The sequence below is a fragment of the Musa acuminata genome, chromosome BXJ1-10 (assembly GCF_036884655.1).
Source record: "Musa acuminata AAA Group cultivar baxijiao chromosome BXJ1-10, Cavendish_Baxijiao_AAA, whole genome shotgun sequence".
Lineage (NCBI taxonomy): Eukaryota > Viridiplantae > Streptophyta > Magnoliopsida > Zingiberales > Musaceae > Musa > Musa acuminata.
The window spans coordinates 24,088,896-24,113,182 of record NC_088336.1 but is presented as its reverse complement, the minus strand read 5'-3'; the positions used below and the strand labels follow the sequence as shown (position 1 = coordinate 24,113,182).

The 24,287-nt window shown below is 40.9% G+C and overlaps 2 protein-coding genes and 1 long non-coding RNA gene across 9 annotated transcripts; all 3 read right to left on the bottom strand.

The window, feature by feature from the left end:
• Positions 1–352: 352 nt before the first annotated feature.
• LOC104000859 (probable sugar phosphate/phosphate translocator At1g06470) lies at positions 353–11,107 on the bottom strand. 7 transcript variants are annotated; one of them, XR_001976046.2, is made up of 13 exons: positions 10,371–11,106; positions 10,094–10,263; positions 8,736–8,821; positions 8,581–8,630; positions 7,962–8,029; positions 5,268–5,368; positions 5,067–5,079; positions 4,598–4,782; positions 4,389–4,475; positions 3,313–3,407; positions 2,328–2,484; positions 756–911; positions 353–681 (listed from the first exon to the last, which is right to left on the bottom strand). XR_001976046.2 is itself a non-coding variant. In XM_018819819.2 (12 exons), exons 1-11 carry the CDS (start codon positions 10,847–10,849, stop codon positions 2,364–2,366), a joined length of 1,455 nt encoding a protein of 484 aa, XP_018675364.2. In that variant the 5' UTR covers positions 10,850–11,107; the 3' UTR covers positions 353–880; positions 2,328–2,363. The 7 variants fall into 7 exon arrangements, 5 of the variants coding, with proteins under 5 accessions (XP_018675364.2, XP_009421276.2, XP_064942913.1 ...); XM_018819819.2 differs by having other exon boundaries at positions 353–880; positions 10,371–11,107; XM_009423001.3 differs by having other exon boundaries at positions 353–911.
• A 1,469-nt stretch (positions 11,108–12,576) lies between these two features.
• LOC135594779 (probable alpha,alpha-trehalose-phosphate synthase [UDP-forming] 7) lies at positions 12,577–15,315 on the bottom strand. Its single transcript, XM_065085288.1, has 3 exons — positions 13,388–15,315; positions 12,947–13,220; positions 12,577–12,873 (listed from the first exon to the last, which is right to left on the bottom strand). Exons 1-3 carry the CDS (start codon positions 15,313–15,315, stop codon positions 12,577–12,579), a joined length of 2,499 nt encoding a protein of 832 aa, XP_064941360.1.
• A 6,787-nt stretch (positions 15,316–22,102) lies between these two features.
• Positions 22,103–23,463, bottom strand: LOC108951487 (uncharacterized). Its single transcript, XR_001975908.2, has 2 exons — positions 23,289–23,463; positions 22,103–23,158 (listed from the first exon to the last, which is right to left on the bottom strand). It is a non-coding gene; the product is annotated as an uncharacterized LOC108951487 (long non-coding RNA).
• Positions 23,464–24,287: the final 824 nt, after the last annotated feature.

The following is a 24,287-nucleotide window of genomic DNA, read 5'->3' as shown; positions in this document are numbered from 1 at the left end:
ATTAGGAGCTTTCTCTCCCGATGTTCTATCTAGTGAGGAGGCATTCGTCAAACATCCTGCGCCCAATCGACAGACCATAACTCGTTCGTGAATCAATCAGATACTCATTAGAAAATTTATATTACAGGTAACAAGATAATATATTCTAAAATATATTGTAAATTCTTTCATACATAATTAAACATGGAGGAAAAGGCTAGACAAAAATATTAAATGAGTTGTATGATGCATTTATAATTTTTAGACTGTTCTTCAAAAGGATCTATATATATATATATATATATATATATATATATATATATATACACAACAAATCCCTGTATGGGATGTCGGAAAGGAGAACAAAGGCACGTTTTTCTTTGAGTTTTTATCTAATAAATAAGTGAAAAACATATTTCCTTATAATAAAAAGTAAATAAATACTGATCTTCCTCAATGTTTTCCTAAAAATATTCAACCCTAGAGAACTAAAAAGAACTTGCATGACATTTTTGGTCCATCAATCTATCCTAATAAGAATTTTTCTACAGTAAGAAGCAGTCTCCCACACATAAACCGGCGAAAGCAGACTTTCCTTTTGCTTGATGACCCCATGTTGCGTGGTTGTTTCTTCAACTTGCTGTTGCTTGGGATGTAGGTACTCGAAAAAAGAGACGATACCACGATATAAAGCTTCTTGCTCTAAAAGAGTTGAACAAAGATAAGAAGGCACCAAATGGCATGATAATATGTTAGAAGAAGAAGACGATTCAAACCGATCAACAGCACGGGAGTTCCATATGCTGTCTACGACTTCCATGGTGCAAACACAATTTGATGAGACAATCAGCAAACCTGCAGTCCGGCACATCCTAAAGAACCTGGAAGAGCATGGATGCCTCTGGACACCAAGTTTTGAGGATAATCATTATCTGGCAGATGGAACAGATTATAGCAAAACTTGAATCAGGTGAACCATCACCAAATCCTTAAGTCAAAAATGTGACTTTCCAAACGAAGTTAGGTACTTAACAAATAAAGTATTTTAATTATGGTGGACAAGTTGATCAAAACAAACGACTGTACTTGGCAATGAAATGTATAAATCAAAAGATACATGGTAACAAAATTCAGAAGTTCTAGCAAAAGATGATATAATATAAGATTAGTGGCAATCCTTCCGTTACAAATGATACTATCAATGAGAACTCCAGTTAGCTAGATAGTCCAGACGCTCAACTATGGCAACCTGGCATGAGATAGCACCATAAATAATAGTAGCAGTTCAATTAACAGCAGGTTGTATTATGATGTTATTTTAATTTTTTTTATCAGGTGGGAAGTGAAAACTTTTGTAACATCAAAATGACATTCGGTATTGGCCTACAATGAATCACTGAGCACAAATTTCTGATGTGGTGACAGCAAAAACAATTCAGCAAGGAGTTGTCCAAAATCCATTCAGGTGATAAAAATTGGTCATTGTGCATCATGTTCAGCATATCATAATCATATATAGCCCAAAGTGATTTGCTCTTTTCTAAGAATCGATCAAGCAACATATTTTATTCAATCATACGAAATGCTATATACTGATCGACGAAGAATGGTCTAATTACCAGTGTTATAAAGTGCAAATAACATTTTAGATCATAATGAATATTGAACATTGGTATAGGTTTCTCACAAATTATATTGACTATGGTGCACAGCCAAAATGATTATAGCTTCAGAACACTTACCCCATCATTGTATCTTTGTATATGCACCTACATGGGAGCAAGTTTAGACGATTGCAAACTACTTCCTAAAAGATATAAATATACTTTAAAAATCTTGAAAGAAAGATCTTTAGGATGAAGATGACACTGGGAAGGGGAAATAGATGCATTGCATTCTACACAGGTAAGATCATATGGCATAAAAATTGATATAAATGCTATTAGCATTTAGGTCATACTTCTTTTTGGTGTGGAATTAGTGAATATTCTGGTGTCAAGCAGTATGAGTTCCATCTAAACTTCAATTGATGGATAGATAGGAACAGGAAAATCAAAGTTAGTCAAGAGCAGGTTTCAGGTCTGCCTCGGTGTCTCTATGTAGATATCCTCGGCCCAGAAGAAAAAGGTAAAAATCTGTTCTTTTGCCCCCCAATATAATTGTTACATGTAGCAGAAATAAAGGTACAATTACATACAATTTAATGCAAGTAAAGATCCACAGATGCTACAGGGAAAGGAAGCCTAAAAAATGAATCAAACAAATTAATGAACCGCATAAAGAAATGGTTAACCTGAAACTCAAGCATGAAAAAAATTGCTGCTTTAGATACGTGCAAAGGTCCTCACCAGTTTCAAATTGGATATCTGATTGTACTGTGTGATTCAATTTTCATCATGTAGAAGTTCCATGTCATCAAGGATGACATATTTTGCTGCTCCCCTGGGACTTGGAGATATGGTTTCTTCATTTTCCCTTGGCTGACCCTTCTTCAGTTTTTCATATCTGAAATATCAAGGTAGTGATAAATTAAAGATAAAACAATTTAATGGATTCAAACTTGATGTAAGTTTTTACGACAAATTAAGATGCATAAAGTCCATGTGACTGACTTAAGAGTAGTCTATTTAGTATTTCGCACATTGAAGGAATCTGCTGGGATTTTCTCTTCCTTATGGAAATGAAGTGTTAATGCTACTATGATGAGAGTATCTATGAGTTTGAACCAGTGCCAAAAGTTCTTACAATTTGATAGAAATGATTCTTTTAATTAGTTACACATTAACTTCTTTTAGGGTAACTGGGGCAAAGCCCCATTTCACATTGAGGTTTCAGCAGCCCATAATTAGTATCCTGATCCTTCAAGCTCAAGCAATAACAGCAACACAGGCATCCATACTTAGCAGTGATGCTTTAGGACCAATTGTTGGTTCACTTGGGTTTAATATCAAGATAAATGATTCTCATATATGATACTGATCCACCTTCGAGTATTACATATACCCAATAACTGTATTTGGTAGTCACTAAATTCATGGGCTTAAAGGATGATATAGTAGTTAGCATTAGTAAAAATTTATATATACACATAGAATTGGAGAGCTAGAAAGACTACAATTATCTCAAAAATGAATGACAATAGTAGTCAGAGTTTCAGATTTAGGTTTGGGAATGCTAAGCAGGAAAAGAATGAATAAAGCATATCCAAATTCAGCTAATAATCATCATGAACATAGATGATTGCACTAATTATTATGAACTAGCACTATGAATTATAAGCAACATTAAAAAAATGCATATTTCCACAAACCAAAAAATAAGTTGTTTACTTACTTATAGCAGTTGAATAAACTGACACCGGTAATGATTATAAGAAGTCCAATCCCCTTTATCAATGTAAACTGGTCATGGAAGTAAAACACCGCGACCTGGACAGATTTTCTAAAATCAATAATTGTTTTTAGTTTAATTAAACAACATCATTTATATTCTTATAACTAACAAAGTCTTGTAAGCTACATATAAGCAAAATCAGAAGCCAAATGAGAATATTGGAAAAATGTTAGTTAATTGAGAAAAGGCATGCAATGTTGGCTAGCAAAGAAAGTCACTGAAGTGACCTAGGACGTTGGAACAAAGAAACCTGAAAAAGATGGGTATACCTGCTTGAGTGCTATGCTATTATAAGGCCAGCAGCATTTCTTGATAAACCATATAAGTTGGGCACTTAAATCTTATAATGTTTTTTCTTCTCTAGTACATCAGTAAAATATGACTAACAAAACTTCTAAATAACTGAACTTCTACATGATAGTGAAAGCAAAGTAAAACTAAAGTTTAGATGGATAATTAGATGATACAAAATCATGACATAAGTTTCAAATGAGAGAAACACAAGTATGAAAAACTAATGTAAGCATAAAAAGTAGAAAACAACTCTTGAGAGTTAAAGATCAGGATGGTACACATTAACTGATACTTATCAGCCCCACTAAAGATTGGCACCGACCTACATGGCCCATGACCAGCCATTATTTATTATTTCTCAGTGATATTAGGTGATACATGTTAATATACCACCTTGTATTTCATTGTCGTACCAGTCAGACCAGTTGCCAAAATCGGCTCCTTGCTTTCCACTATTTCTTTTCAGGAATTCTAATTTAAAAATTTTCATTGTTAATGATAGCCACTTTATTGTGAACACTATTTGCTACTTGTTTCATTATATCTTCCCCATAGAGTGAAGAATAATAGCCAATTTATTGTCATCATGATTTCCTACTCTATATAGCAGAAGGCAAGTAGAAAGGTAAAATAGAAAGGAAAACTTATAACAAATATGCTAATATACTGACAGACTTACAAAATTAAACAATACTAGCAGTATTTTAAGGATCTATTCTCACCATAATAGTAACAGCTTCCTTGACAACACCAGCTATAGAAACAGTTACAGCACTGGTTGCTGAAACAAGAATATATTCAGTTAATACCTGCAAGTTACAACATTTAACTGCTTTTACTTTTGTTCATAATGAGTAGTCATGCTAATAAGATAATTTCAAGATACCATCACTGAGAATAACACAGCTGATGAGGGATATTCAACACATACCATAAAGAAAGCCAATGCTCCTCCAGTAAGCATTAAGAGACAGCTGAGCATAACATGCCATGGACTATCAAAGTATGCATTTGTGTCAAGATCATGCCAAGGATCCATCACTAGGGAGAGGACTAAAGTTGCTACAGCCATGGTAGGAGTAACATAACTCATCAGAGTGATTGGATTCTTTAGACCTATAGAAGACCAAAATAACCACATGAACTTTATTGATCTAAACAAGGGTTTTTCAAAGTATCAACTCTGTAACAGCTATAATTTTGCTATGGTCAACTCAACAAAAGACAGTTCAGTCAAAATAAAACCCAATATGATTAGGCACAATCCAAAGGGAGTGTGCTCGTGAAAGCATTCTACGGCAGGCAAACAAGATCCATGGTGAGTGCATGGTTTATAGCATTCTATATTGTTCTAGTAGGTCTCTTAGAATCATTTAAAAGAAGCAGGCTAGGTTACTTACCATAAGCTTCTTTCTTCATGATGAGTTCAGAAATGGCATGCAAAAAATGTGATGTATGTTAGAATAAGAGAAGAAAAGCAGCTGCATTTAGCCTAAAAAAGATCATTAGTAATTCTGGAACTTTAACTGTGTTTTTAAAGTCAAAATTTACAATAGATGAAGAAGCTTATATCATTTTGAAGAAAGTATTCATATACACACCTGCAAAAGAATCTGAGTCATGGACCAGCGGAAACCACTCATAACAGCAGCAAACATAACAAAGACAAATCCCCAAAAATCAAACTGTGTATCCTTGGCAACTGGAAACAATCATATTAGTCAATCACATTATAGAGCTTGATAACATCAAATGACATAAACACCACTTCGTTTTACCATATCTGATATACATTTAAGTGGAATTAAAGATAGCTTATAAATCTAAAAGTAACTTGAGAAGATGGTTTACCAGGAGCAGATCACAGGCACTAAATGGGGTCAAATAGTAATTTGAGTATAGATGTCTATAGGGTCTCTTTCATGTCACAACTGAAATCCACAGATCAGAACATTCCATTTAGAGGCAGATAGACATCATTACAATGGAATCACATGAAATGACCAAGTCTTGTTTAAGAAATTTGTTGGATGGGTAAGAATAACTAAAACAGTGAACAGAGAATCTATGAGTATTAATGCCCATAGTTTTGTCACTGTCATGAATAATCTAGCTTTCCATGTCTAATAAGGATTATGTCTGAATATGGTGCTATCAACATTTGATCCATCCTAGGATGAACATGATCACTATTTGACCCCAGCAGCATACTCTTTTTCAAATAAATGGTTTCTCTGTAGTTGCACAAACTTAATTCTTTGTACTCACAGCCATATCTTGTGTATCAAACGGTAGTCTAGGCGCTTTTATTGATCTTCTAAACATGAACCCTCGCCACTATGACCTGTATATCAATCAGTGATCTAGGCTCATTTCTTGGTCTTCTAATATATAACTCTGTAAAGTAGGATACGTGGATCTAATCAAAGGGGTCGATACCATCATAATCTGACACGTGGCTAATCTCAGGAAGAGATCCATCAGAAAAGAACTCAAAAGGATAAAGTCACACTAATTCCATCCAACCTAAGGATAAATTTGCAAGCTGAAAATCTGTTTTGATCCTGAATTCATGAGGTAAGTCATAACATACAAGGATGAAGTTGGCTTCAGTGATGTTATGAATCCAAATGGTATAGGCATTTACGAGTCAGAAACAAACAAGTCGAAGTGTCAAACTATAAATAATTGATGGAGGTGGATTAAAGATTCATGAAAGTAGGTATATCACTCTTGGGAAATATTTTCAGCAGCAAGTACTCATATATGTCAATACTCCAGAGCTGTTTATGTTGGACTCTTAAGTCTTCATACGACACTAAACCAATTATAAAGTCTACTGGCCCTATTCTCATGCAAGAAGCTAAGCCGCCAGAGTTTCCTAACCCAACTTGTAACCTATATAAAGTGGTATCTCTTTTGAATGCAAAGCTACATTTCTTGACCTTTTATGGAGAGTGCCCAGTATATTAACTGTCCTGAATCAAGAAAGGAAAACAAGAGCAATAGAGTGTATTAATTTTAGCACGATGTTGTCTCTGGACTCAAATCACAAGCTTTGGGCTGGTAAAAGCTGCCATTCAACAATTTAAGCTCTAGGGGATCTAGGGAAAAAAAAAAAGAGAATAGGTAGTGTAGGTTGATTACACAATCTTTCTAGGTATATAGCATAGTTTTTATACATGATAGAATAACCAAGTATAGCAAACCACTTATTTACCCTGTCTTTTTCAAAACCTTTCTTATCATTATCTTTTTAAAATATTTAAAAAATGCTTTAGCATGGTTGACTTGATGCATGAAGTAATCAAGTGTAATTGCTGATTTTAAATGACAAAGCTAAAAAAAGAAAGGAAAATGGCTCTGCCTTCTCAATATGAAATAGCAATGATAGCTACTCCTTAGTAATTGAAGTATGGAATTTGAGGATCAATTATCAAAATCCAAGCTAAATGTACAGTTATATGCTTGGTGACATCTACAGAGTTCAACAGATATTGATCTTCATATAAAGATCTTAAAACCTATAGAACACAGTGAAATCAAAAGGTGTATAACTATTTGAATTTCGAATAGTAAGGAATAATGTATGCATCAGCAATGAAATAACATTAGGTTGTATCTTTCTGTATTTCTGAGGTCATATTTCGATATTATTCAGTGAGCAATGTTCCAAACATTGCTTAAACATTAACATTATGTTTAAGCAATGAAATAACATTATGGAGCCACATATAACTATGTTGCTGCTTACAGTCTGCACAAGAATGAAAATGCATCTGGAGAATTATTGACATTACATGAATTACAAATCATTCCATAAGTTATGCTTTCATTTTTTTTGGCAAAGGGTAAGTGACGAAGAGTCCAGGACCTTGCGATAAACTGTCAAGGTCTTTACCAGCTTCGCTGACACCTTCTTTTGACTACAATTTATAGCTATATTGGTTTGACTTCTCATATTTGTCATACTTATATATATAGTTTTGGCCTTCAACAATGAGATATCATACATTTCTTTAACAATCAACAAACTTTGGAGTCTGGACAACATAGGGATTCAAAATGTGATTAACTGAATAACGATTTAGCAAATTTTTTCTTGATATAGCATTACGGAAGAATGCATAAACAACCATGTTGGATAATTATATGCACCGCTAACACTAGTGAATTACATATTTGCAGAAACCTGTTGAGTATATAAGCTCTTCTCATCTTTGCAATTAAAAAAGAACTCAGATAATAACTAATTTTCTGACAAAAGATGATGATGACATTAAAGTTAAATATACCTGTTAACAGAACTCCAAAGGAAATGATCAATATGATGCCCAAAAGCTTGTAACTAGGAGTCTCCAACCTTAAGTAAATGGAATATTTAGAATGATATTAAGCAAGTATGCGGTAAAAAAGGGTCAGCAACACATAAATGTCATTATAGTAGGTGAATGCCATCATACTTATAGAAAAAAACTTTGTTACATATCAAGATAAAGCCATAGAATATTGTATGTATCTAATCTTACACCAAAAATACAAAGAAAAAGATTTGTCAATCTTAATTTTTTTAAAAAATATTTTACTTGTTTCTGATTCTAGGACCACAATATGTCATCATGAGGCTTTTCTATAATTGGACTTAAGTTGATGACTAGTATCTCATATGCATCACTGGAACCTGTAAAGTCAACCTGCACTCCATTTCTTGGAATAAGTTAAATGTACAAAATATTTCTGGACAAATGGTATTAGCTTCTTGATTACAAAAGTCATATAGCTACATTTTTTGAAGTGAGAAATAAAAATTCTAAAAATTACATTTATGCATCGCATATGCACAAATATTGATATAGTAACAGAGAAAAGGGGGACCAAGAAACTACTCAAGTATTATAGAATATTAAGAATTACCTAAATGCAAAAGCAAACAGTAGAAGAAAAACTGGAGAGGCAGATTTACACTGCATGATATCATCACAAGCAGAACAATGTCAAAATCTCAGGAGCTCTAGAAGCCTGTATCAGAAAACAATAGAATCGACAAGGTTCTCTGGGAAGAAACAGACCATTGTGGCAAATGTCACGGATACGAAAACAAGAGAAGCATTGCTCAAGTTTATGTCAAGAGCAGTTCCAAGAGCTGTTGGCACAACTGCAGAAAAATAACCCTTATCCATCATTAGTACACAATTTTCCAAAATGAATAATCCTTGTCTAGCATTAGTACACAGAATTTTCTAAAATGAAGATGTAGCTCAGCATGCCCAGTCAGGCATGCATGGTTAAATGAGTTATGTAGCCCTACAGTAACCATAAAGGAAAGGATCTACTAGTCACTATAATTATTCTATTATTAAATTATCATCTAATATTAATTCTATTAATATACTTGTCTTTTATTTCTCAACATTGCCCTTTTGTTAATTTATATCCTTCCTACATTACGCAACAACAATAACAAGATTTTGTTTCAAGTTCTAACCAACTCAGATGATTTCCCTCGATGAAGCACTACTTATGATTATATTGCTTTGATAATTGGTATTGTAATATTAACTTTTCTAAACAAGTTTTCTTTGATCTTCTACCTTTCCATACAATAGTAGTATGAAGCAAGGTCTGTAGTACCAAAGCGTACCACCCCATACCGGGCGGTATATACCGGTCTGACAGGTTATCGGTATGCGGACCGTTCGGTACCGCTACAGTACTACAGTACTATACTGTAGCATTGCTACAGTATAAAATAAAAAAAAAATTATTCGGTACATCCTGATGTACCGCCCGGTACACCGGTACCATACCGTACCGAGCCCGGGTCGAAACGCCGATACGGTACGATACAGCGAACCTTGATATGAAGTTCTAAGTAACACATGACGAGATTCTATCTTTAACAAAGTCTAGGAGTTCATTTATTGCTAGTGCAAACAGTGATTGGAAACTCATTTAACTTGTTAACTTCTATCGTTATGTTGCTACTCCATTATACAACCTCGTGCAAACTCATTTAACTCGTTAACTACTGCAATATAATAAACTCAGTTAACTATGATTGAACAAGTACATGAGACATTTCACAGAATTTTAAATTCTAGAAGCAAAAGCCCTTGAATTTGCCAATAAATTGGAGGAAGTTGTTTACAAAGTCCCAGTTCAATTGAAATTAATTGAGATGATCTGTAGAATAAACTCTTACATGGGTACACATAGTGAATCATTATTGGTGGCCCCTAAATTCCTTGTTAACCCACCGAATCATAAATAACTTCTGCTAGGCAAGAGTTAGATTCCAAACATCACTACGAGATTTGTACAAGTATTTCCAATTCAAAGTTCTCACAAGGGTGACTTGTATCAACCTCTCTCTAGAAAAGTAAAGCTTCACTGACAGGATAAAAGAAATTAATGGTGAGACAGCTACCTCTAATGAAGTAATCCTTCCATGTCATTGTAATGCCAACATCAGCTCCCCGAGACTGGATGCACCCAACAATTTTTGATAAAACAGCTTGAAGTGTGAAATGAAATGCATTCATCAATAATGGTGCTGGAAACTTCCCTAATTTATGACCTAATAGCGTCTTATTGTACCTATATCGAGAGAAACAAACCAAAAATAAACTATACATGATCAGCAATCACAATCAATTATGGCTGTCATATAAAGAACGTGCAACTCGAAATATCTAAACACTCACAATGTCAAGCAAGTGCTGAATGTGTACCAGACCAAAATATAAAACAATGTCTTGAGCACAACGACCTTGGAAACGGAGCTCTCCGCAGCCCTTTCTACTTCTTCGAGCTTCAACATCGACTGGGTTGTGTGCAGACCGTTCACCACGTCGAATGGAACGTACTTTTTACCAATCGAGTTGCCTTCGGCACCAGGGACGGCACTCCTCTGGCGAAAGTAGGGAGATCTCTGCCTCTCCGGCTCGGTGGCGGCATCCCTGCCCAATCCTTCCCCACGGATCAATGACGACTCGACGTTCTCGGCCTCTTCTGATGTGCCGCCAATGCAAAAATCATCGACCGAGCAGCTCGGCCGCTCGGCGCCGTGCGAAATAGATGGGTCCTCGGGGAACCGCTGCTCCTCACGCATGGTCCGATCCTCATCGACCTTCGTTCCCGCTGCCTCGGTGTCCTTCTGCGCAGCATGATCGCTCTCGGCCATCGATCTCGAACCCTTCAAATCTCCTGGGGTTCGAAAGAAACCGATCGAAGAAAGTGGGTCGAAGCAAGAAACGGACCCGACGAGATCGGTTCTTGGATCTCGATCACCGCAAGAAGAGGCGAACGAGACCGAAGAGGTTGTTGGCGAAATGTCCTTGGGACTGGATCCAGGGGATGGATCCACGGATGTCGGAGAACGAGAAAGGAAGAAGGAAAACGAGTGTTCAAGATGCCTGAAATGGGACCCACGACCCCTGCTCTTCCCTGCATGCTTTTAAGGCATGGCAAGCATAGGTGCTCTCCAATTCGTGCAAGATGGCTTGATGCGTTAGTGAATGGTTGGCATTCAAGATGAGGGACTGATGGACGGCTGAGATTTAATAAATCCTCCAGTTTCCTGTACGAATCGGCGAGGCATCGAATCCGAGCATTTGTTTTCAAGGTCCTGATGTTGAATTTGGATGTATCACTTTTAGGTGCGTTTGGAGATGATCATCAGAGAAGTCAAGCATTCCACGCTGTCAGCGTGTCTCTTATTTTTTGCAGTACGTACTGGAATTAATACAATGGAGTATCAAAGTTAGAAGAGGCGTCAGAGCATTAGAGCGTGCCAACATTAATTCTCCAAGTAGAAGGTGTCAAATTCATTATGTGCTAGGTAGAAGGTGTCAGATTCATGATGTCAAATATATGACATGCATGAGCGCATCGAGATATATCGACTTGTTTGCATATAAGTGTCGAGTGAGAGATGTGTGAGGTTATTAAACAGTGTCTACTTGAATTGCTTATGTTGTCTTACGAGTGATGTGCGAAGACACGATCCATGTCTGTATGAACCACACACATATAGCATTTTAAATACATGAGACATACGAGGGTGTCATGACATGTAAATTTTAGTAGCTTATATATGGAGGTGTCAAGCATACTAAACTAACAAAAGCATTGAGACATATGAACTTAAACCATTTGTGTGGGGAGTACTAGATGCATGAGACATAGGGGATTATTTTGGTGATTTAATTTGAAACGACAGTATAAGTAGTGTTAGATGCATGGAGATACATGAGGATATTAGAATACACAAACTATAAATAATTGTATAAGATTATTGGATATGTGAGAGCATCATAGTATGTTTGACCTTAATTATACTCAGAGAGATGTCTGATGTAAGAGATATATAAGAGTATCAAAGTGTGCTAACTTTAAGCTATAAACGATATAACAATTGTACTCACAGTGAGTACAGTATGTCGTTGGTTTCATCTATTGTCATCCATTCATTTTGTCCGGGCCACCTAATAAAGATCACTCTGTAAGTCAGCATATACATATATTAAGGTGATTTGTTGGCCTTTGCTATGGAATGAAGTTCTAAGGGGAAAATAATAAAAAATTTATATAAAATAACGAAAGTGTAGTTCTTTTACACCTAAAATATATAGTGTTGATATACTTGATCGTATATTTTTCTTACATCTAAAATATTAATACTGTGTTAATATAAAAAGTAAAGGTTTTAACTATCTGGTGCTAATACAAATTTGATTAAATATTTTGTAAGTCGAAGATCCCTCTTGCTCCTCGACGCCACGCGCATATAACATGTGTCCAGAATCGAAGCAATCATGGGAAGCGGAGACAGCATACGAATTGATTGTTCGGGTCCAGCAAATCACTCTCAACCTATCCCTGATGACATGTCCAACTTCACTGCAGATATCATCCGTGCGGGCGGTGGAATATCGGTCCCACGGCATTTTTAAGAGCTACAAGCAAACCTTTGACCTCCTCCATGTTTTCCAGATAATACCTGGCCCTGCTGGGCTTCCCGGCAACCTTGCAGGTGAACACGGTGGCGCGGGAAGCAACGACATCCTCGTGCTTTTTGGAGGCGAAAAGTTCGAACATTTCCTCGTCCGAGGAGTCATCACCGACGCACAGCACAAAGTCCGCTCGTCGACGGTGGTCTGCCATTGCCGAGAGGATCTTCTTGGCAGATGAGCCTTTGTTAACACCCTGTGAGAACGCAGATGAAACAACGTAACAGGCATGGGTCAGTTCTCTTGTCGTAAACGCACGCATAACATACCTTCGGATAGACTTCCACTGAACGGTCTCCGGTCTTGACGGCTACCGGCTCGTTCATCAGCAGATCCTTTAAATGGTCCGCCATCTCGTTTGTCTGCTCAGATGCATAGATCGTGTCCGAATGTCGGCACTGCCACACAAGTGCACTGTCTTTGATCTCCATTATGGAATGGTTCGTGGCCCGGGTGTACCATTTCATCACTGGCCGAGCGATACGGACCCAATCAAGGTCGTCGCCGTCATCTGCAGTTATCCATTCATTTTTTCCGGGCCACCTAAAAGTAAAGATCGAAATGTTTCAGGGTTTACGACCGTGTCACTAATGTAGTTCCACCTGTTAAGTGATTGTTTCTTCCTACTGAGAATGAGGATTCATGAGATCCACAGAGGCTGTATCAGCACATACACAACATCGATAAACTCTTGATGGACAGGATTATACCTCATGTAGTAGCCATGTTCGGCAGCGATCCCAAGACCTCTGCACGCCCCAAAATACGTTTGTAATTCCTTCTTTGTTCTTCCACTGACGATGAAGACCGTGTTCTTGGGCATAGCACACAGGGCGTTCAGGGTTTCTATCACCCATGTTTGTGGTGTGTCCAACACGGATTCCAGAGTCCCATCATAGTCCAACAGCAAGACCCTGGTCGCAGTGTTCATGTAAGCCATGGTAACCCTTTGTTTCTGGAGCTCTGTGAAGCTCTCTTTATGTACCGTCACGATCGAACCATCCATTCTCACGCTGTTGTTGAGGTGGTCCTCGGTGCAGCTCCTCAGATCCTCGGCAAAGCTCCTGGACCAGTAGGCCACATCGTGGTTTTCGATGAAGGTCTGGTGCTTCTCATGCTGTTCCTGCTGCTCCTCCTCGCTCATGTCGATTGCTTTGCCCAACGCTTCCGCTGTGTCGTCGATGTTCAGTGGGTTGACCGTGGTCGCCCTGCTTAGCGCCTGCGAGCACCCCATGAACTCCGATAGGACAAGCCTGCTCTTCTTCGGTGCGGAAGGGGTTGAGGGGTCGGCCTGACGCGAAACAACGTACTCGTAGGGGATAAGATTTGCTCCGCACCTCATGGCCGTGATCACAAGGCAGTCGGCGAGCATGTAGTGTGCGGCCTTGACTTCTGAGCTCATCGCCGGTCTTTTTAACACTATCGGCTTGTAAAGATCCGAACCGAACACGCTGTTTATTCTCTCGCAGTTAGCGCGGATATCCTGGAGGAGCAAGGTGCTGCGCTCGTCTTCGGGGTCCATTCCGGTGATCACCTGGACCAGGACGATACGGCCCCGGTAGTGGGCATGCCTCTGGAGAAGCCGCTCGACGGCAAGCAGCTTGAGATTGATGGAACTGAAGACGTCCAAATCGTCCATGCCGAGGAGAACGATATTGCCACTGAATCGGTCGCGGAGACGAGAAAGATCTTCTTGGACAGGTGTGGACTGGGCGGCGGAGTAGTAGTTTGACATCTGGAAGCGGGCCATGCCAGGGAAGAGAACGTGGATCCCGATGGTGCGGCCGAGGTGGTTGACGCCGAGAAAGCCGTCGGGGGACGGAGAGCGGCGGGTGCACTGGCGGAGCCCGAGGGCGCGGTGGCAGCAGGCAAGGAAGTGGCGGGCCTGGTCCAGCGCGTGGAAGCCGAGCAGGTCGCAGCAGAGAAGAGACCGGAGGATTCGGACGGCGAGGGGAAGGGGAAGGAAGAAGTCCGGGGAGGGAAAGGGAGCATGGAGGGAGAAGCCGAGGCGGACGTACGGGCGGCGGCAACGGAGGACAGAGGGAAGGAGGAAGAGATGGTAGTCCTGCACCCAGACGAGGTCCTCTCCAGAGGTGAGGGTTCTGGCGACCACGTCCGCAAAGAGGGCCGTGGCTTGGTACCAGGCCGTGGTGGTGCCAAGGTCGTAGCAGGGTTCGTCTATGGTGAAAGGGAGAACGGAATGGAGGGCGCGGTTGAGGTATTTGTTGCAGACGCAGGAGACCATAGACTCTGTTTGTGACGGGATGAAGACAGGAAAGAAGAGGAAGTCATGGAGGCGGAGGCCCTGGGTGGTGAGGTTGGTACGTAGGTTCTGAGGAAGATCGGTGGCGCAAGGGAGGGTGCCTACCAAGACGAGTTCTGCGCTGGCCGGTGAGCTCTCGGTGAGGTGGGCGATGGGAGAGTCCTCGTCCTCGTTAAAGATCCACCCCCCGGGGGCCGAGGGGTCCTTGGTGGCGCGGACTGGAAGTTGGTTCATCACCATGATCAGCCGCGCTTTCGGCCGTTGCACCGAACCCGACTCGGAGTCCGTGGCGGTGTTAAACCGTCGTTCCTGCTCGCCCAGCTTCGCCATCGCCGCCATCAGCGATGGTGCCGCCCTCGATTGCTCGTTCCCCATTGCCGATGGCAGCTTCGTTCCTGTCACGCAGCAAGGAGAATTAGAGCTCTACGTCAGGAGTGGCATGGAAACTAGTCCTAAGCCTACGCTTTCATCGAATTCTTTCCTCCATGTCCATCGCATTCTATCGCGCGCACGCATCATTCAAACACTAAAGACTCAGTCCATCAGCGGAGCCATGAGAATTCCAACTCCACCATAGAAAGAGAAGTTAAGGCTATATCTCATGAGAATTCCAACTCAACAGCTTCCATCGATCAAGAACGACTCGATCGAACTAAAAAGAATCCAAAGATGAGAAGCCAAGAAGCTTCCGATCAAAGAAAGAATCCGGAGACGAACATTCATGGGGGGAAGGGATCATCAAACCTCGATCGAAGACGACGAATTTTTGCTTGGAAACGCAAGAGATTTCTCGGAAGTCGTTGCTCTCACCGCCACGGCCGAGACTCTGCTCCCCAACCGACCCAAGAAAGCATAAAAGAAACAGGACGAAGTGAACTGAGGAAGAAATGGAGTCGTGTTGTTCGGTTTTATGACTTCCTTCGGTTACTGCCGTTACAGAGACCAGAAAAAGGGAGCGAGGAAGAGAGGTGCGGCAGTTAATTCAGCTCACATGCAGTTAGATGTGGTTGGAATATTAGCCGCGTAGCCGAATACTCTCAACAACGAGCACAGCGGTCAGTTAATTCCGCACACAGTGGCCCTCGTCAGCAAAAATGCCACTTAGGTTGACTGAACCACCACCCCATTAGCTTCTGTTATGTTTAGAATTATGGATTGTAAGTCTAATTACCAACTGTGGTAGTAGCTTAATTATCATTAAATTCAGTTGTCATGAACTATCAAGGCGTGGAACGAGTTTAGCCAGGAAGCCACTTAAACCGGGTTGGTAACAGGAAATTGGACCAACCCTCGATATGGACCAGCCCAACCCGCTTGCAATGAAGAATAACTACGAAGGGAATGTAACTGCGCTACGTGAAAGAATATTTTCATACGTGCTGCAGGTTTTGTTTGTATTTACTTTTATTGGATGACTGTGATGAAATGGACAATCGCCATCCTGATGTGAGTTAGTGGTAGTAATACCAGCATCAGTACACGATGTAAAACTCGAGTAAGATAATGTAGAGATAGATTTATATTGCCGTCAATGATTAATTATCAACTCGAGTGGGTGCAACCACAATATTATCAGATTGGCTCAAGTGTCATTAATTAACTTTCGGAAAAATAAGTAACTAAATAATATGTAGAACTTGAAATAAAACCCTAGAAAGTCGAAAAATATCAAAATTGATCTAAGCAAATTGAGTTCAATTAATGTAAGTGGAATACAGTTATCAAACCTATTCTCAACAATTAGGATTTTTCTTACGAGAATATTTAACGATATTACTATTTATAATTTTATTTTTTTTAAATATTTATATTTTTTAAATAGATATACATATTTTCTTCTTCTCCTCTTCTTCTTTTTGTTGAAAGATGATATCGAGCGGTATCGATGAACAACGTTGATAGCAAGTGTCGGTATAGTCCGTGATAAGAATGCTAGCAAAGAACACAGGCGATGACAGTGTCAATAGGTTAGCATAGCGAAGGGTTGTGGGGAAGAAGGAAAAAAAAAGAAAGAAAACAATGGATAATCAATAGTAAAAAGGTGATCTGAATAGTAAGCTTCCTATTATGTATGTATATGCAGGTTTAGCTTTAGCTTCTCACCTTCCAATGTGGATTTCTGTCCCGTGATGAGGCCCCTCTTCAACTGTACAAAAAGTGGGCTTTCCATTCCATCAATTGCAAGTGATAAGAAAGTATTCCGATCTCCTTTATCTGTGACACCAACTTTAAAAAGAAGATGGAAGCAAAAAAGACAAAGAAAGGAGAAAGAACTCCATTAACTTGCTGCTGGAGGATGACGAAAGAACAGCCATGTAAACTTGGTTTAATTAACTTGCATCAAGGAAGAAGAATTAAGATCGCTTATAGCAAAGATAAGATCAAAAACGTATACATAAGTCAACGTGAAGACCTTTGTTTATGCGCGCTACTCCTCTGGAATGTTGTATCAGAAGTCAATTGGTCTCATCCAATATGTGCAGCGGTCGAGCAGAGCTATCACACCATGCACTCCATTATTCCATGCAACTTTGAGGACGTAGTTTTCGGAGCTCGGTCTTTGTCCACAAAAGTTCGGTGAGTTTTGGATTCTTCCACGCAACAACAATGTTCTTATCATGATCTCCCAGTAGATAAGTTCAGTGGTTTCGGCACACCGCCTTATTTGACAGTCTCTCTACGTTGGACCCCTGGAAACGCCATGAGCTGAGCAGCTTGTGATTTCTCGGCTCCTTCACCACTTGTTTTGTAGTGGAAGATCTGAGAGTCAGATATGTGTGAGTAGTGATGATGTGGACCAGTTGTTTGGATGGGCGATTGATGGAGGACGGGTTATCTTGCAGGCGTAAAGCATGGGGAGTCGGCGTCGGCGTCGACGTCGTTGGCGGAGCAGTATGGTGAGATGCGAGCAGCTGCGTCAGCCGCGGAGACTTGTGCATCCGTCGGTCCATGTCGATGGATGACAGAACAACTTTATTCCCTTTATTCTCTCTCCGTCTTCCTTTCCAAGGATAGAGATCTGGTCCCGCGTTGATCGAGAACATGCGTGAGAAACAATTATTCCTTTATCCAACACAACCCCCCTCTGTAGCAGCACAAGATCACAGAGTTGCAGCTCTCAGTCAGAACAAGAAAAACCATGTCTTCCTCGAAGAAGAAGAAGAAGAAGAAGAAGAAGAAGAAGAAGAAGAAGAGGCCCTGAACGAAATGACCGGGATTGATCGCCTGTTCTTGCACACACGGCGATCTTTCTCCAAAGTCAATATTCCATGGGTGAAGCCCACCTTTTTGAGTGGGTTGGTTCATCAGATCAACATCACGAATGCCCACTTGACCACTTCTCCAGTCGACGCTGTCCCAAATGAAATGCCCATGACAGATCAGAGTTTTTCGTCGCCATGCCAGTTCCGTAAATTCCTTTCGTATGGTAATCAATGCAGGTTTGGCGAAGTGGATCTGTGTCATGCTGACCTCGAATTCGGAAGTATGTGTATGATTAAACCAGTTTAGAATTGCTTGCAGATCATAAAGATTCCTAGTATCCCACATTAGCAATTAATCTACCACAAGAAGACCCATCGAACATAGTGGTTGGGACTGTCAAGTGAATACACTCAAAATCTTGTCCTTGAACTTATCAAAGTCAATCTCCCTCCTCGTATTTAAATCTCCTCCACCTACAAGCCCATCACCGCCTGCAAATGGTTTCAAGTCCCTGTAGGGTGCTACCACCACCCATGACATGGCTACCAAACCTGTCCACCCTCTGGCATTCTCCACCAAACTGGTGTTGGCCCTTCTCCTCCTCGTTACCATCGGGGCGTCCTCAGCAAGGCCACACCCGCCCTCGGTATCCCTCGAAGAAGCTCTCGAGGCCGCAACGAGCTCAACATTAGCCACCAAGGAGTCGAAGGCCTTCCGTGTGCTCATGAGCAAGCGCATCCCTCCTTCCGGTCCCAGCAACAGAGGACACAGCGACCCGCGCTCCACTCGGCATCTGCTGCGCCTGCGCTCCGGCCATGATCGCGTCTGAAGAGAGCGACAGACAGATATATATATATATATATATATATATATATATATGCCGACAGAATAATTTTCGATTATTTTCCTGTTAATGTAAGGTTTTAGCTATCCTGTATTAATGCGGCTGTCGAATACTTGTCTTCTTCCTCGCCATGGTGATTTTTTCTTGGCGGAGAGATTTGTGGTTCCATGTACACATTGGGTTTTGCAATCAATACATGTTTCATCATTGCTTTAATCGCGTCTATAGTAGCCTGGAATTCACCGTAGATCAGGTACTATCTGTTCTCCTGCAGCATGTCTTTTGATTGAGATCATAGCCGATGAAACTATGAGCAAATTACTTACCCGATGAAAAGATTTTTCGTCGGTACATTTGTTCTAAAGCAGTTGAATTTGGATCCTCGGAAGAACAAAATGGATACCGTATAGATCGATGAGATGACTGTGGCCACTTTCCTCGTGAAGATCTTTTAGGAATCCAATCATCCATTACCCAAACTCGAATACGAAGAAGACAACCATAATTCTATTTTAAATCTCATGAGATTTAAGAACATTCACATGGCCTTTTCTATCCAATCATCCATTTCATTTATTTAGGTCTTAAGATGTAAAGCGTGAAGATGATAGAGAAAAGTCCAACGAGGCGAGGATAAATGTGCGCGACAACAATTGTTGCCTTTGTTGAACAACCACACACAAACTCTATTGCCATGGCCATCATACGACTAATGGAGGACTCATCTGACTCATGATCTCCTTCTTTACACATACATAAGAGAATTATCTTCTAAAGCATGTATCATTTGATCTCATGCATAAAAGCTGTGCTTTATCAGAGGGAGCAGATCAATTATAATGATTCCAAGAACACCTCGCTAAGAGAAGTATATAGCCTCCTATGATAGCAACTAGTTCATATGTAAGTTCGCAGTTATATGCATTGATAGCTTGAAGTTTTGGGAAATCCCCACCGCTGCAATAGACAGTTCATTCAAGGGGATAACAAAGAAAGAAACAAAGACAAACTAAGCTTTGTTTTCCTCTTTTGCTTTATGGTGCACAAAGCACTACGCATAGCACAGTGAGTATCACAAACAAGGCTTTTGAGGTGGATCGTGATTGATGATCGACTGCTACCTGAAATGATGACGAGGCTGAATTATACGACATCTTATTATCGTATCAACCGCATGATTTTTCACAAACATGTTTTTTTTCTGAGGCACACTTTTTCCATCACTCATGATCTCCATATTTTCAGATTTCTACTTATTTATTCAAAAAATAAAAAGAAATTTGCGAAGGTAAGGAACAAATAAGCCCAAAACTATATAGAATGCACCCAAAAAGTACTCATGAGATGATGAAGAACTTTGACTCATACACTAATCAAATCTATCAATATGAGGTTAATTAAATCAAATCAGGATGGTCTTCTCTAAAGAATGACTAACCATAATTAATTCTCATCAAAGGATTTGACTTCTGGTCCGACCAACGTCATCCACGTTGACTCAAACCATATCACTGCTCCATGCTCGATCCGAAGTAGAATACCTTCCCGATTCTGTGCCAATATACTTACTTGCTCGTAAAGCACAAAGATAACTGCATCCCCTTGGAATTCTCTTGCATCCTTAGTCAACCACGAACCTGCCAGGAAAAGGGAACGCCGACCAACTTACACGAGTCCGACACAGACCTTGCACGCAGGGAGTGGGAAACGTGTGCGAGTTAGGGAGAGGTAGACAAAGGGTTGTGATCGAAGCGAAGGGTGGTCGGCGCGTTTGACTGCAGAATTCGCATGCTTTACGCTCCCCGTGTCCCCGTCTTGGTCGACGAAGCCGGTGCTCGAGAACTTGACTTGCAGCATCTCCTCCTTTGTTTCTTGGGGTGACATTTGGACGTGCATTACGTTCGGCGACAGGGCTTCCGTATTCAATGCGGCCAACATTGTGGACTCGGCCAGCCTGCATTTTGGTGGATCGCCGCGTGTCACGAGACCCGAGTGCAGACATGACCAGCTTCAAGCTTCTTAGCACCATCACATGTCTCATGTGCTTTTAATTTCGCGTCCCCAAACATGAACGCGTGCCTTTTCAACACATCGATAAGCTCTTTACTGAAAAGAAGGAGAAAAAGAACAGCCAAAAGCACAATAAATTCCTTGTCACCGTTCTGGGAGGGTTAATTCTGTGCACACACGTTTTCTTGCAGTGACAACGGAGCTTGTGGATACAAGAAAGATGCTATCAACATCAATCACGTTTGAGCGAGTAGGCACCTTTTGAATTTTTATACATTGTTTCCACAACCGATAAGCTTGCTTGTTAGCACACCATTCTTCGATTGTCTTGTCATCTTTTTCGACCTTCTTTTTCGCGTAGGTGTCTGACGCATGTACATTTTGTAGCTTTGATGCAAGTTTAATACCCATACCAACATAAATATAGTAATTAAAGTCGATTGAAAAATAAATCTCCTTTGAGCCAAAAGAAAAAGATTGAGTTTCCACCCAACTATGAATGAAATTATTGTTTTTTCTCTTCAACAGTGAATTTTTATTTTTATTGGTCTGAATTGATTGGGTATTTCTAATCCCTTTTTTTTAATATTTAAGTAGCAAACACAGTATTAGAACCATTCTCGTAAGGACAGAGCAGGATGGTTAGGATAAATTAACCCACTAAACTTCTAACTACTATATTTAGCAGTAGGAAATCTAGTGGTGGTCTTATGGTTTGCTCATATAATCCAGAATAGGAATGGAATTATCATATGCATAAATTATGAGTTTTGTTCACATCTTTCTTTATCATGTAGTTTAGTGAGAAGAGGAGTTTAAATGTTACCTTTGATTAATGCATATAATTCGGATCTTTGACAAATTCGGATCTACTATGGCCGTACTCGCAAGTGATCGCTGCAAACCTGCTGCAATCCAATCGATGGATCAAATCAATCAAAAGCTTGAGATATGGAAACAACAGTCGAAGTCAACGCGGTTCCTTTACACACCGTGATTCCACCGCTCTCGGGCGTCCGGGCTTCCGTCCATCGAGAACGCATATATCAATCATGCAACGCAGCGGATGACGTGTGTGTGTGTGTATATACACACGTAGAAATATACGTATGTTTGTATGCATGCTTCTCTTCTTTTAATTTCATCTACATATCATCACAAAGAGAGGGCACAGAAAAAAAAAAAGGGACGAACTTGACAGTATATCTCATCATGTACAATACGACTGACGCGCTTTCGATTGACACAGGACACTACCGGTTTGTCACTTAGTTCATGGAGGGGACACGAGTGAACAGTAGCGATGGACTCCCTCCATCGAGTTTGATCCTCGCGTGCACATCATCTCGTCACCCTTATGCGTCGCGCAGGACACCAAATCAATCCAACTATGGAACCAAAGAAGAGAAAGGAAAGGCAGCTTGAACAATGAAAAAACGTAGTATATGGACCTGACCTCCAAAACTTCCTAACAAGAACTAATGATCGAGCGGAGAAGCTATTAATGGCCGATCCCCGGGCTGGGGACCGACCCCAGCACCCTCTCGGTGTTGATTCGTGCGGTACCCGCGCCATTACCACCTTGGCTGGGAGCAGACGGAGGCGTGCTCCCCCTCGGGAGGATGTTCAACACTAGACCAGCTTCCATGGGTCTAACCCTCTCCTCCGCCTTGCCGAGGAGCTTCCTGGCACGTAGAGATGGCGCAATGGAGATGAAGAGGATGAAGAAAAGTGCGACTCCTTTGTTGTGCGAGTACTCCATCGGGAACATACGTGGATGCCTGTGCTAAGGTAAGAGCGGGGGTGTGGGTGACCATATATTGGAAGGTGGTGGACAAGAATGAGAGACTGAGACGGATGGCGGAAAGCTGATTGGCCTAAAATTAATGTAAGTCCGTGACACATGTTTCCTTCTCATGTGCGTACCATGGCATGGACTTTTGTCGCACACAGCCCTGGTTGCATCTTTGGTTGGTAAACCTCAGTGCAAGATAAAGGTCTCAGACATGCCGCCGGCCTTCTTTCCTCGCATCTTCCCTCCCCCACCGCCCCCGTCAACAGTTCGTTCTCAAGAGTCCTCCTTGTCTGGGACAACACCACCTTAGAAGAGCTCTGCCGACGTTTTGCCCAGTCTTCACGTTCGGGTTCCATCTGGTCCCCCTACATTGAAAGCTCATTTGGCATATTACTTTCGCCTCTCATCTCTCATTTCTCATTTAAAGCAATAGAAACTTGGGAAATTAATGCACCAAAATTCGCACATTCATATAACAAGCCACAGACACAACACCTGACATGTTCCAAGCAGCAGGAACAATGATGTCGAGCAGTTGTTTCAGAGCAGAGAGAGTGTGTTCAGAGAGCAGGGGTAGTGCAAAGGAACAATGGCTAGTCCTTCCTTACAAGGAAGTCCCACCTCATTACTTCTCATGCCTTGCACCAAATCTTATAGCTAGTGCTTCCGAAGACACACTCTGGAGTTGTTTGAGCGTGGACGACTTCCCCAATTTAAGGGAGAAGTGTTTCGCGTGTTTCCGTCCAAAACAGTCCCTCTCGCTGTGCCTCTTTTACCTTTTCCCCTTACTTCCTTCTCTACTACTGTTCTTCTTGTAGTGGTTGGGTCGGTTTGGTCAGCCAAAGACAAAGTTTAGGAGTCAAAGCCGCCCGTAAAGGAAGACTGCAGATGCTTGCTCTGAAGTCTGGGAAAAAAGGGAAGAGAAGACTGGGTGATGTCTGTCAAAGTTGAGCTTCAAGGGATGAGGAATTGGGGTGGAAATATGCGCCAGAAAACGAAAGGATTTGTCCACATCAACGAGACATCTCCCTGCAAACGACAATTAATCCTGATCTTGAGATACCTACCAATCGGAGTCTGAACGAAAGCCTCTCAGACTTACATTATTTCACGTAGAACCATAGTGTTCTTGATCAGAAAAGAAGCTACATTGTGAAGGAACCCATCAAACCAGTCGCCAACAGCTACCTATTTAATATAGAACCTCATCCATCCCCCTAGAGGAATCCTATCATGCTATCTAACAACACCAACCAAAACGTCAATCAGTTCATAGGTGTGATGTGTCGATCAGGGCCGTAGCTGTGACATCAAGCGTCCATTAGAACACTCGTGGCATCGGTCTCCCTCGTTGGCATCCATAGAGACTGCATCATCATCTTGCAAGTTGTACTTAATCTCGTCTTCATTCATGGAAACAACCGAGCGATGTCTCAGCAATCCACCGCAAGTTGAAGGTTGTCCTCTCAGTGGGGCTCGAGAGATAATTAATCA

Excerpts from the sequence above, each read along its gene's own strand:
- LOC104000859 (XM_018819819.2), bottom strand. The coding sequence starts at position 10,849 with ATGGCCGAGAGCGATCATGCTGCGCAGAAGGACACCGAGGCAGCGGGA. Across the intron at positions 3,408-4,388 it reads AGGAAGCTGTTACTATTATG|GTCGCGGTGTTTTACTTCCA; the intron begins GTGAGAATAGAT and ends AAATCTGTCCAG. Across the intron at positions 2,485-3,312 it reads AGTTTATTCAACTGCTATAA|ATATGAAAAACTGAAGAAGG; the intron begins GTAAGTAAACAA and ends TTGATATTTCAG.
- LOC135594779 (XM_065085288.1), bottom strand. The coding sequence starts at position 15,315 with ATGGGGAACGAGCAATCGAGGGCGGCACCATCGCTGATGGCGGCGATG. Across the intron at positions 13,221-13,387 it reads GAACATGGCTACTACATGAG|GTGGCCCGGAAAAAATGAAT; the intron begins GTATAATCCTGT and ends CTTTACTTTTAG. Across the intron at positions 12,874-12,946 it reads CAGTGGAAGTCTATCCGAAG|GGTGTTAACAAAGGCTCATC; the intron begins GTATGTTATGCG and ends GCGTTCTCACAG.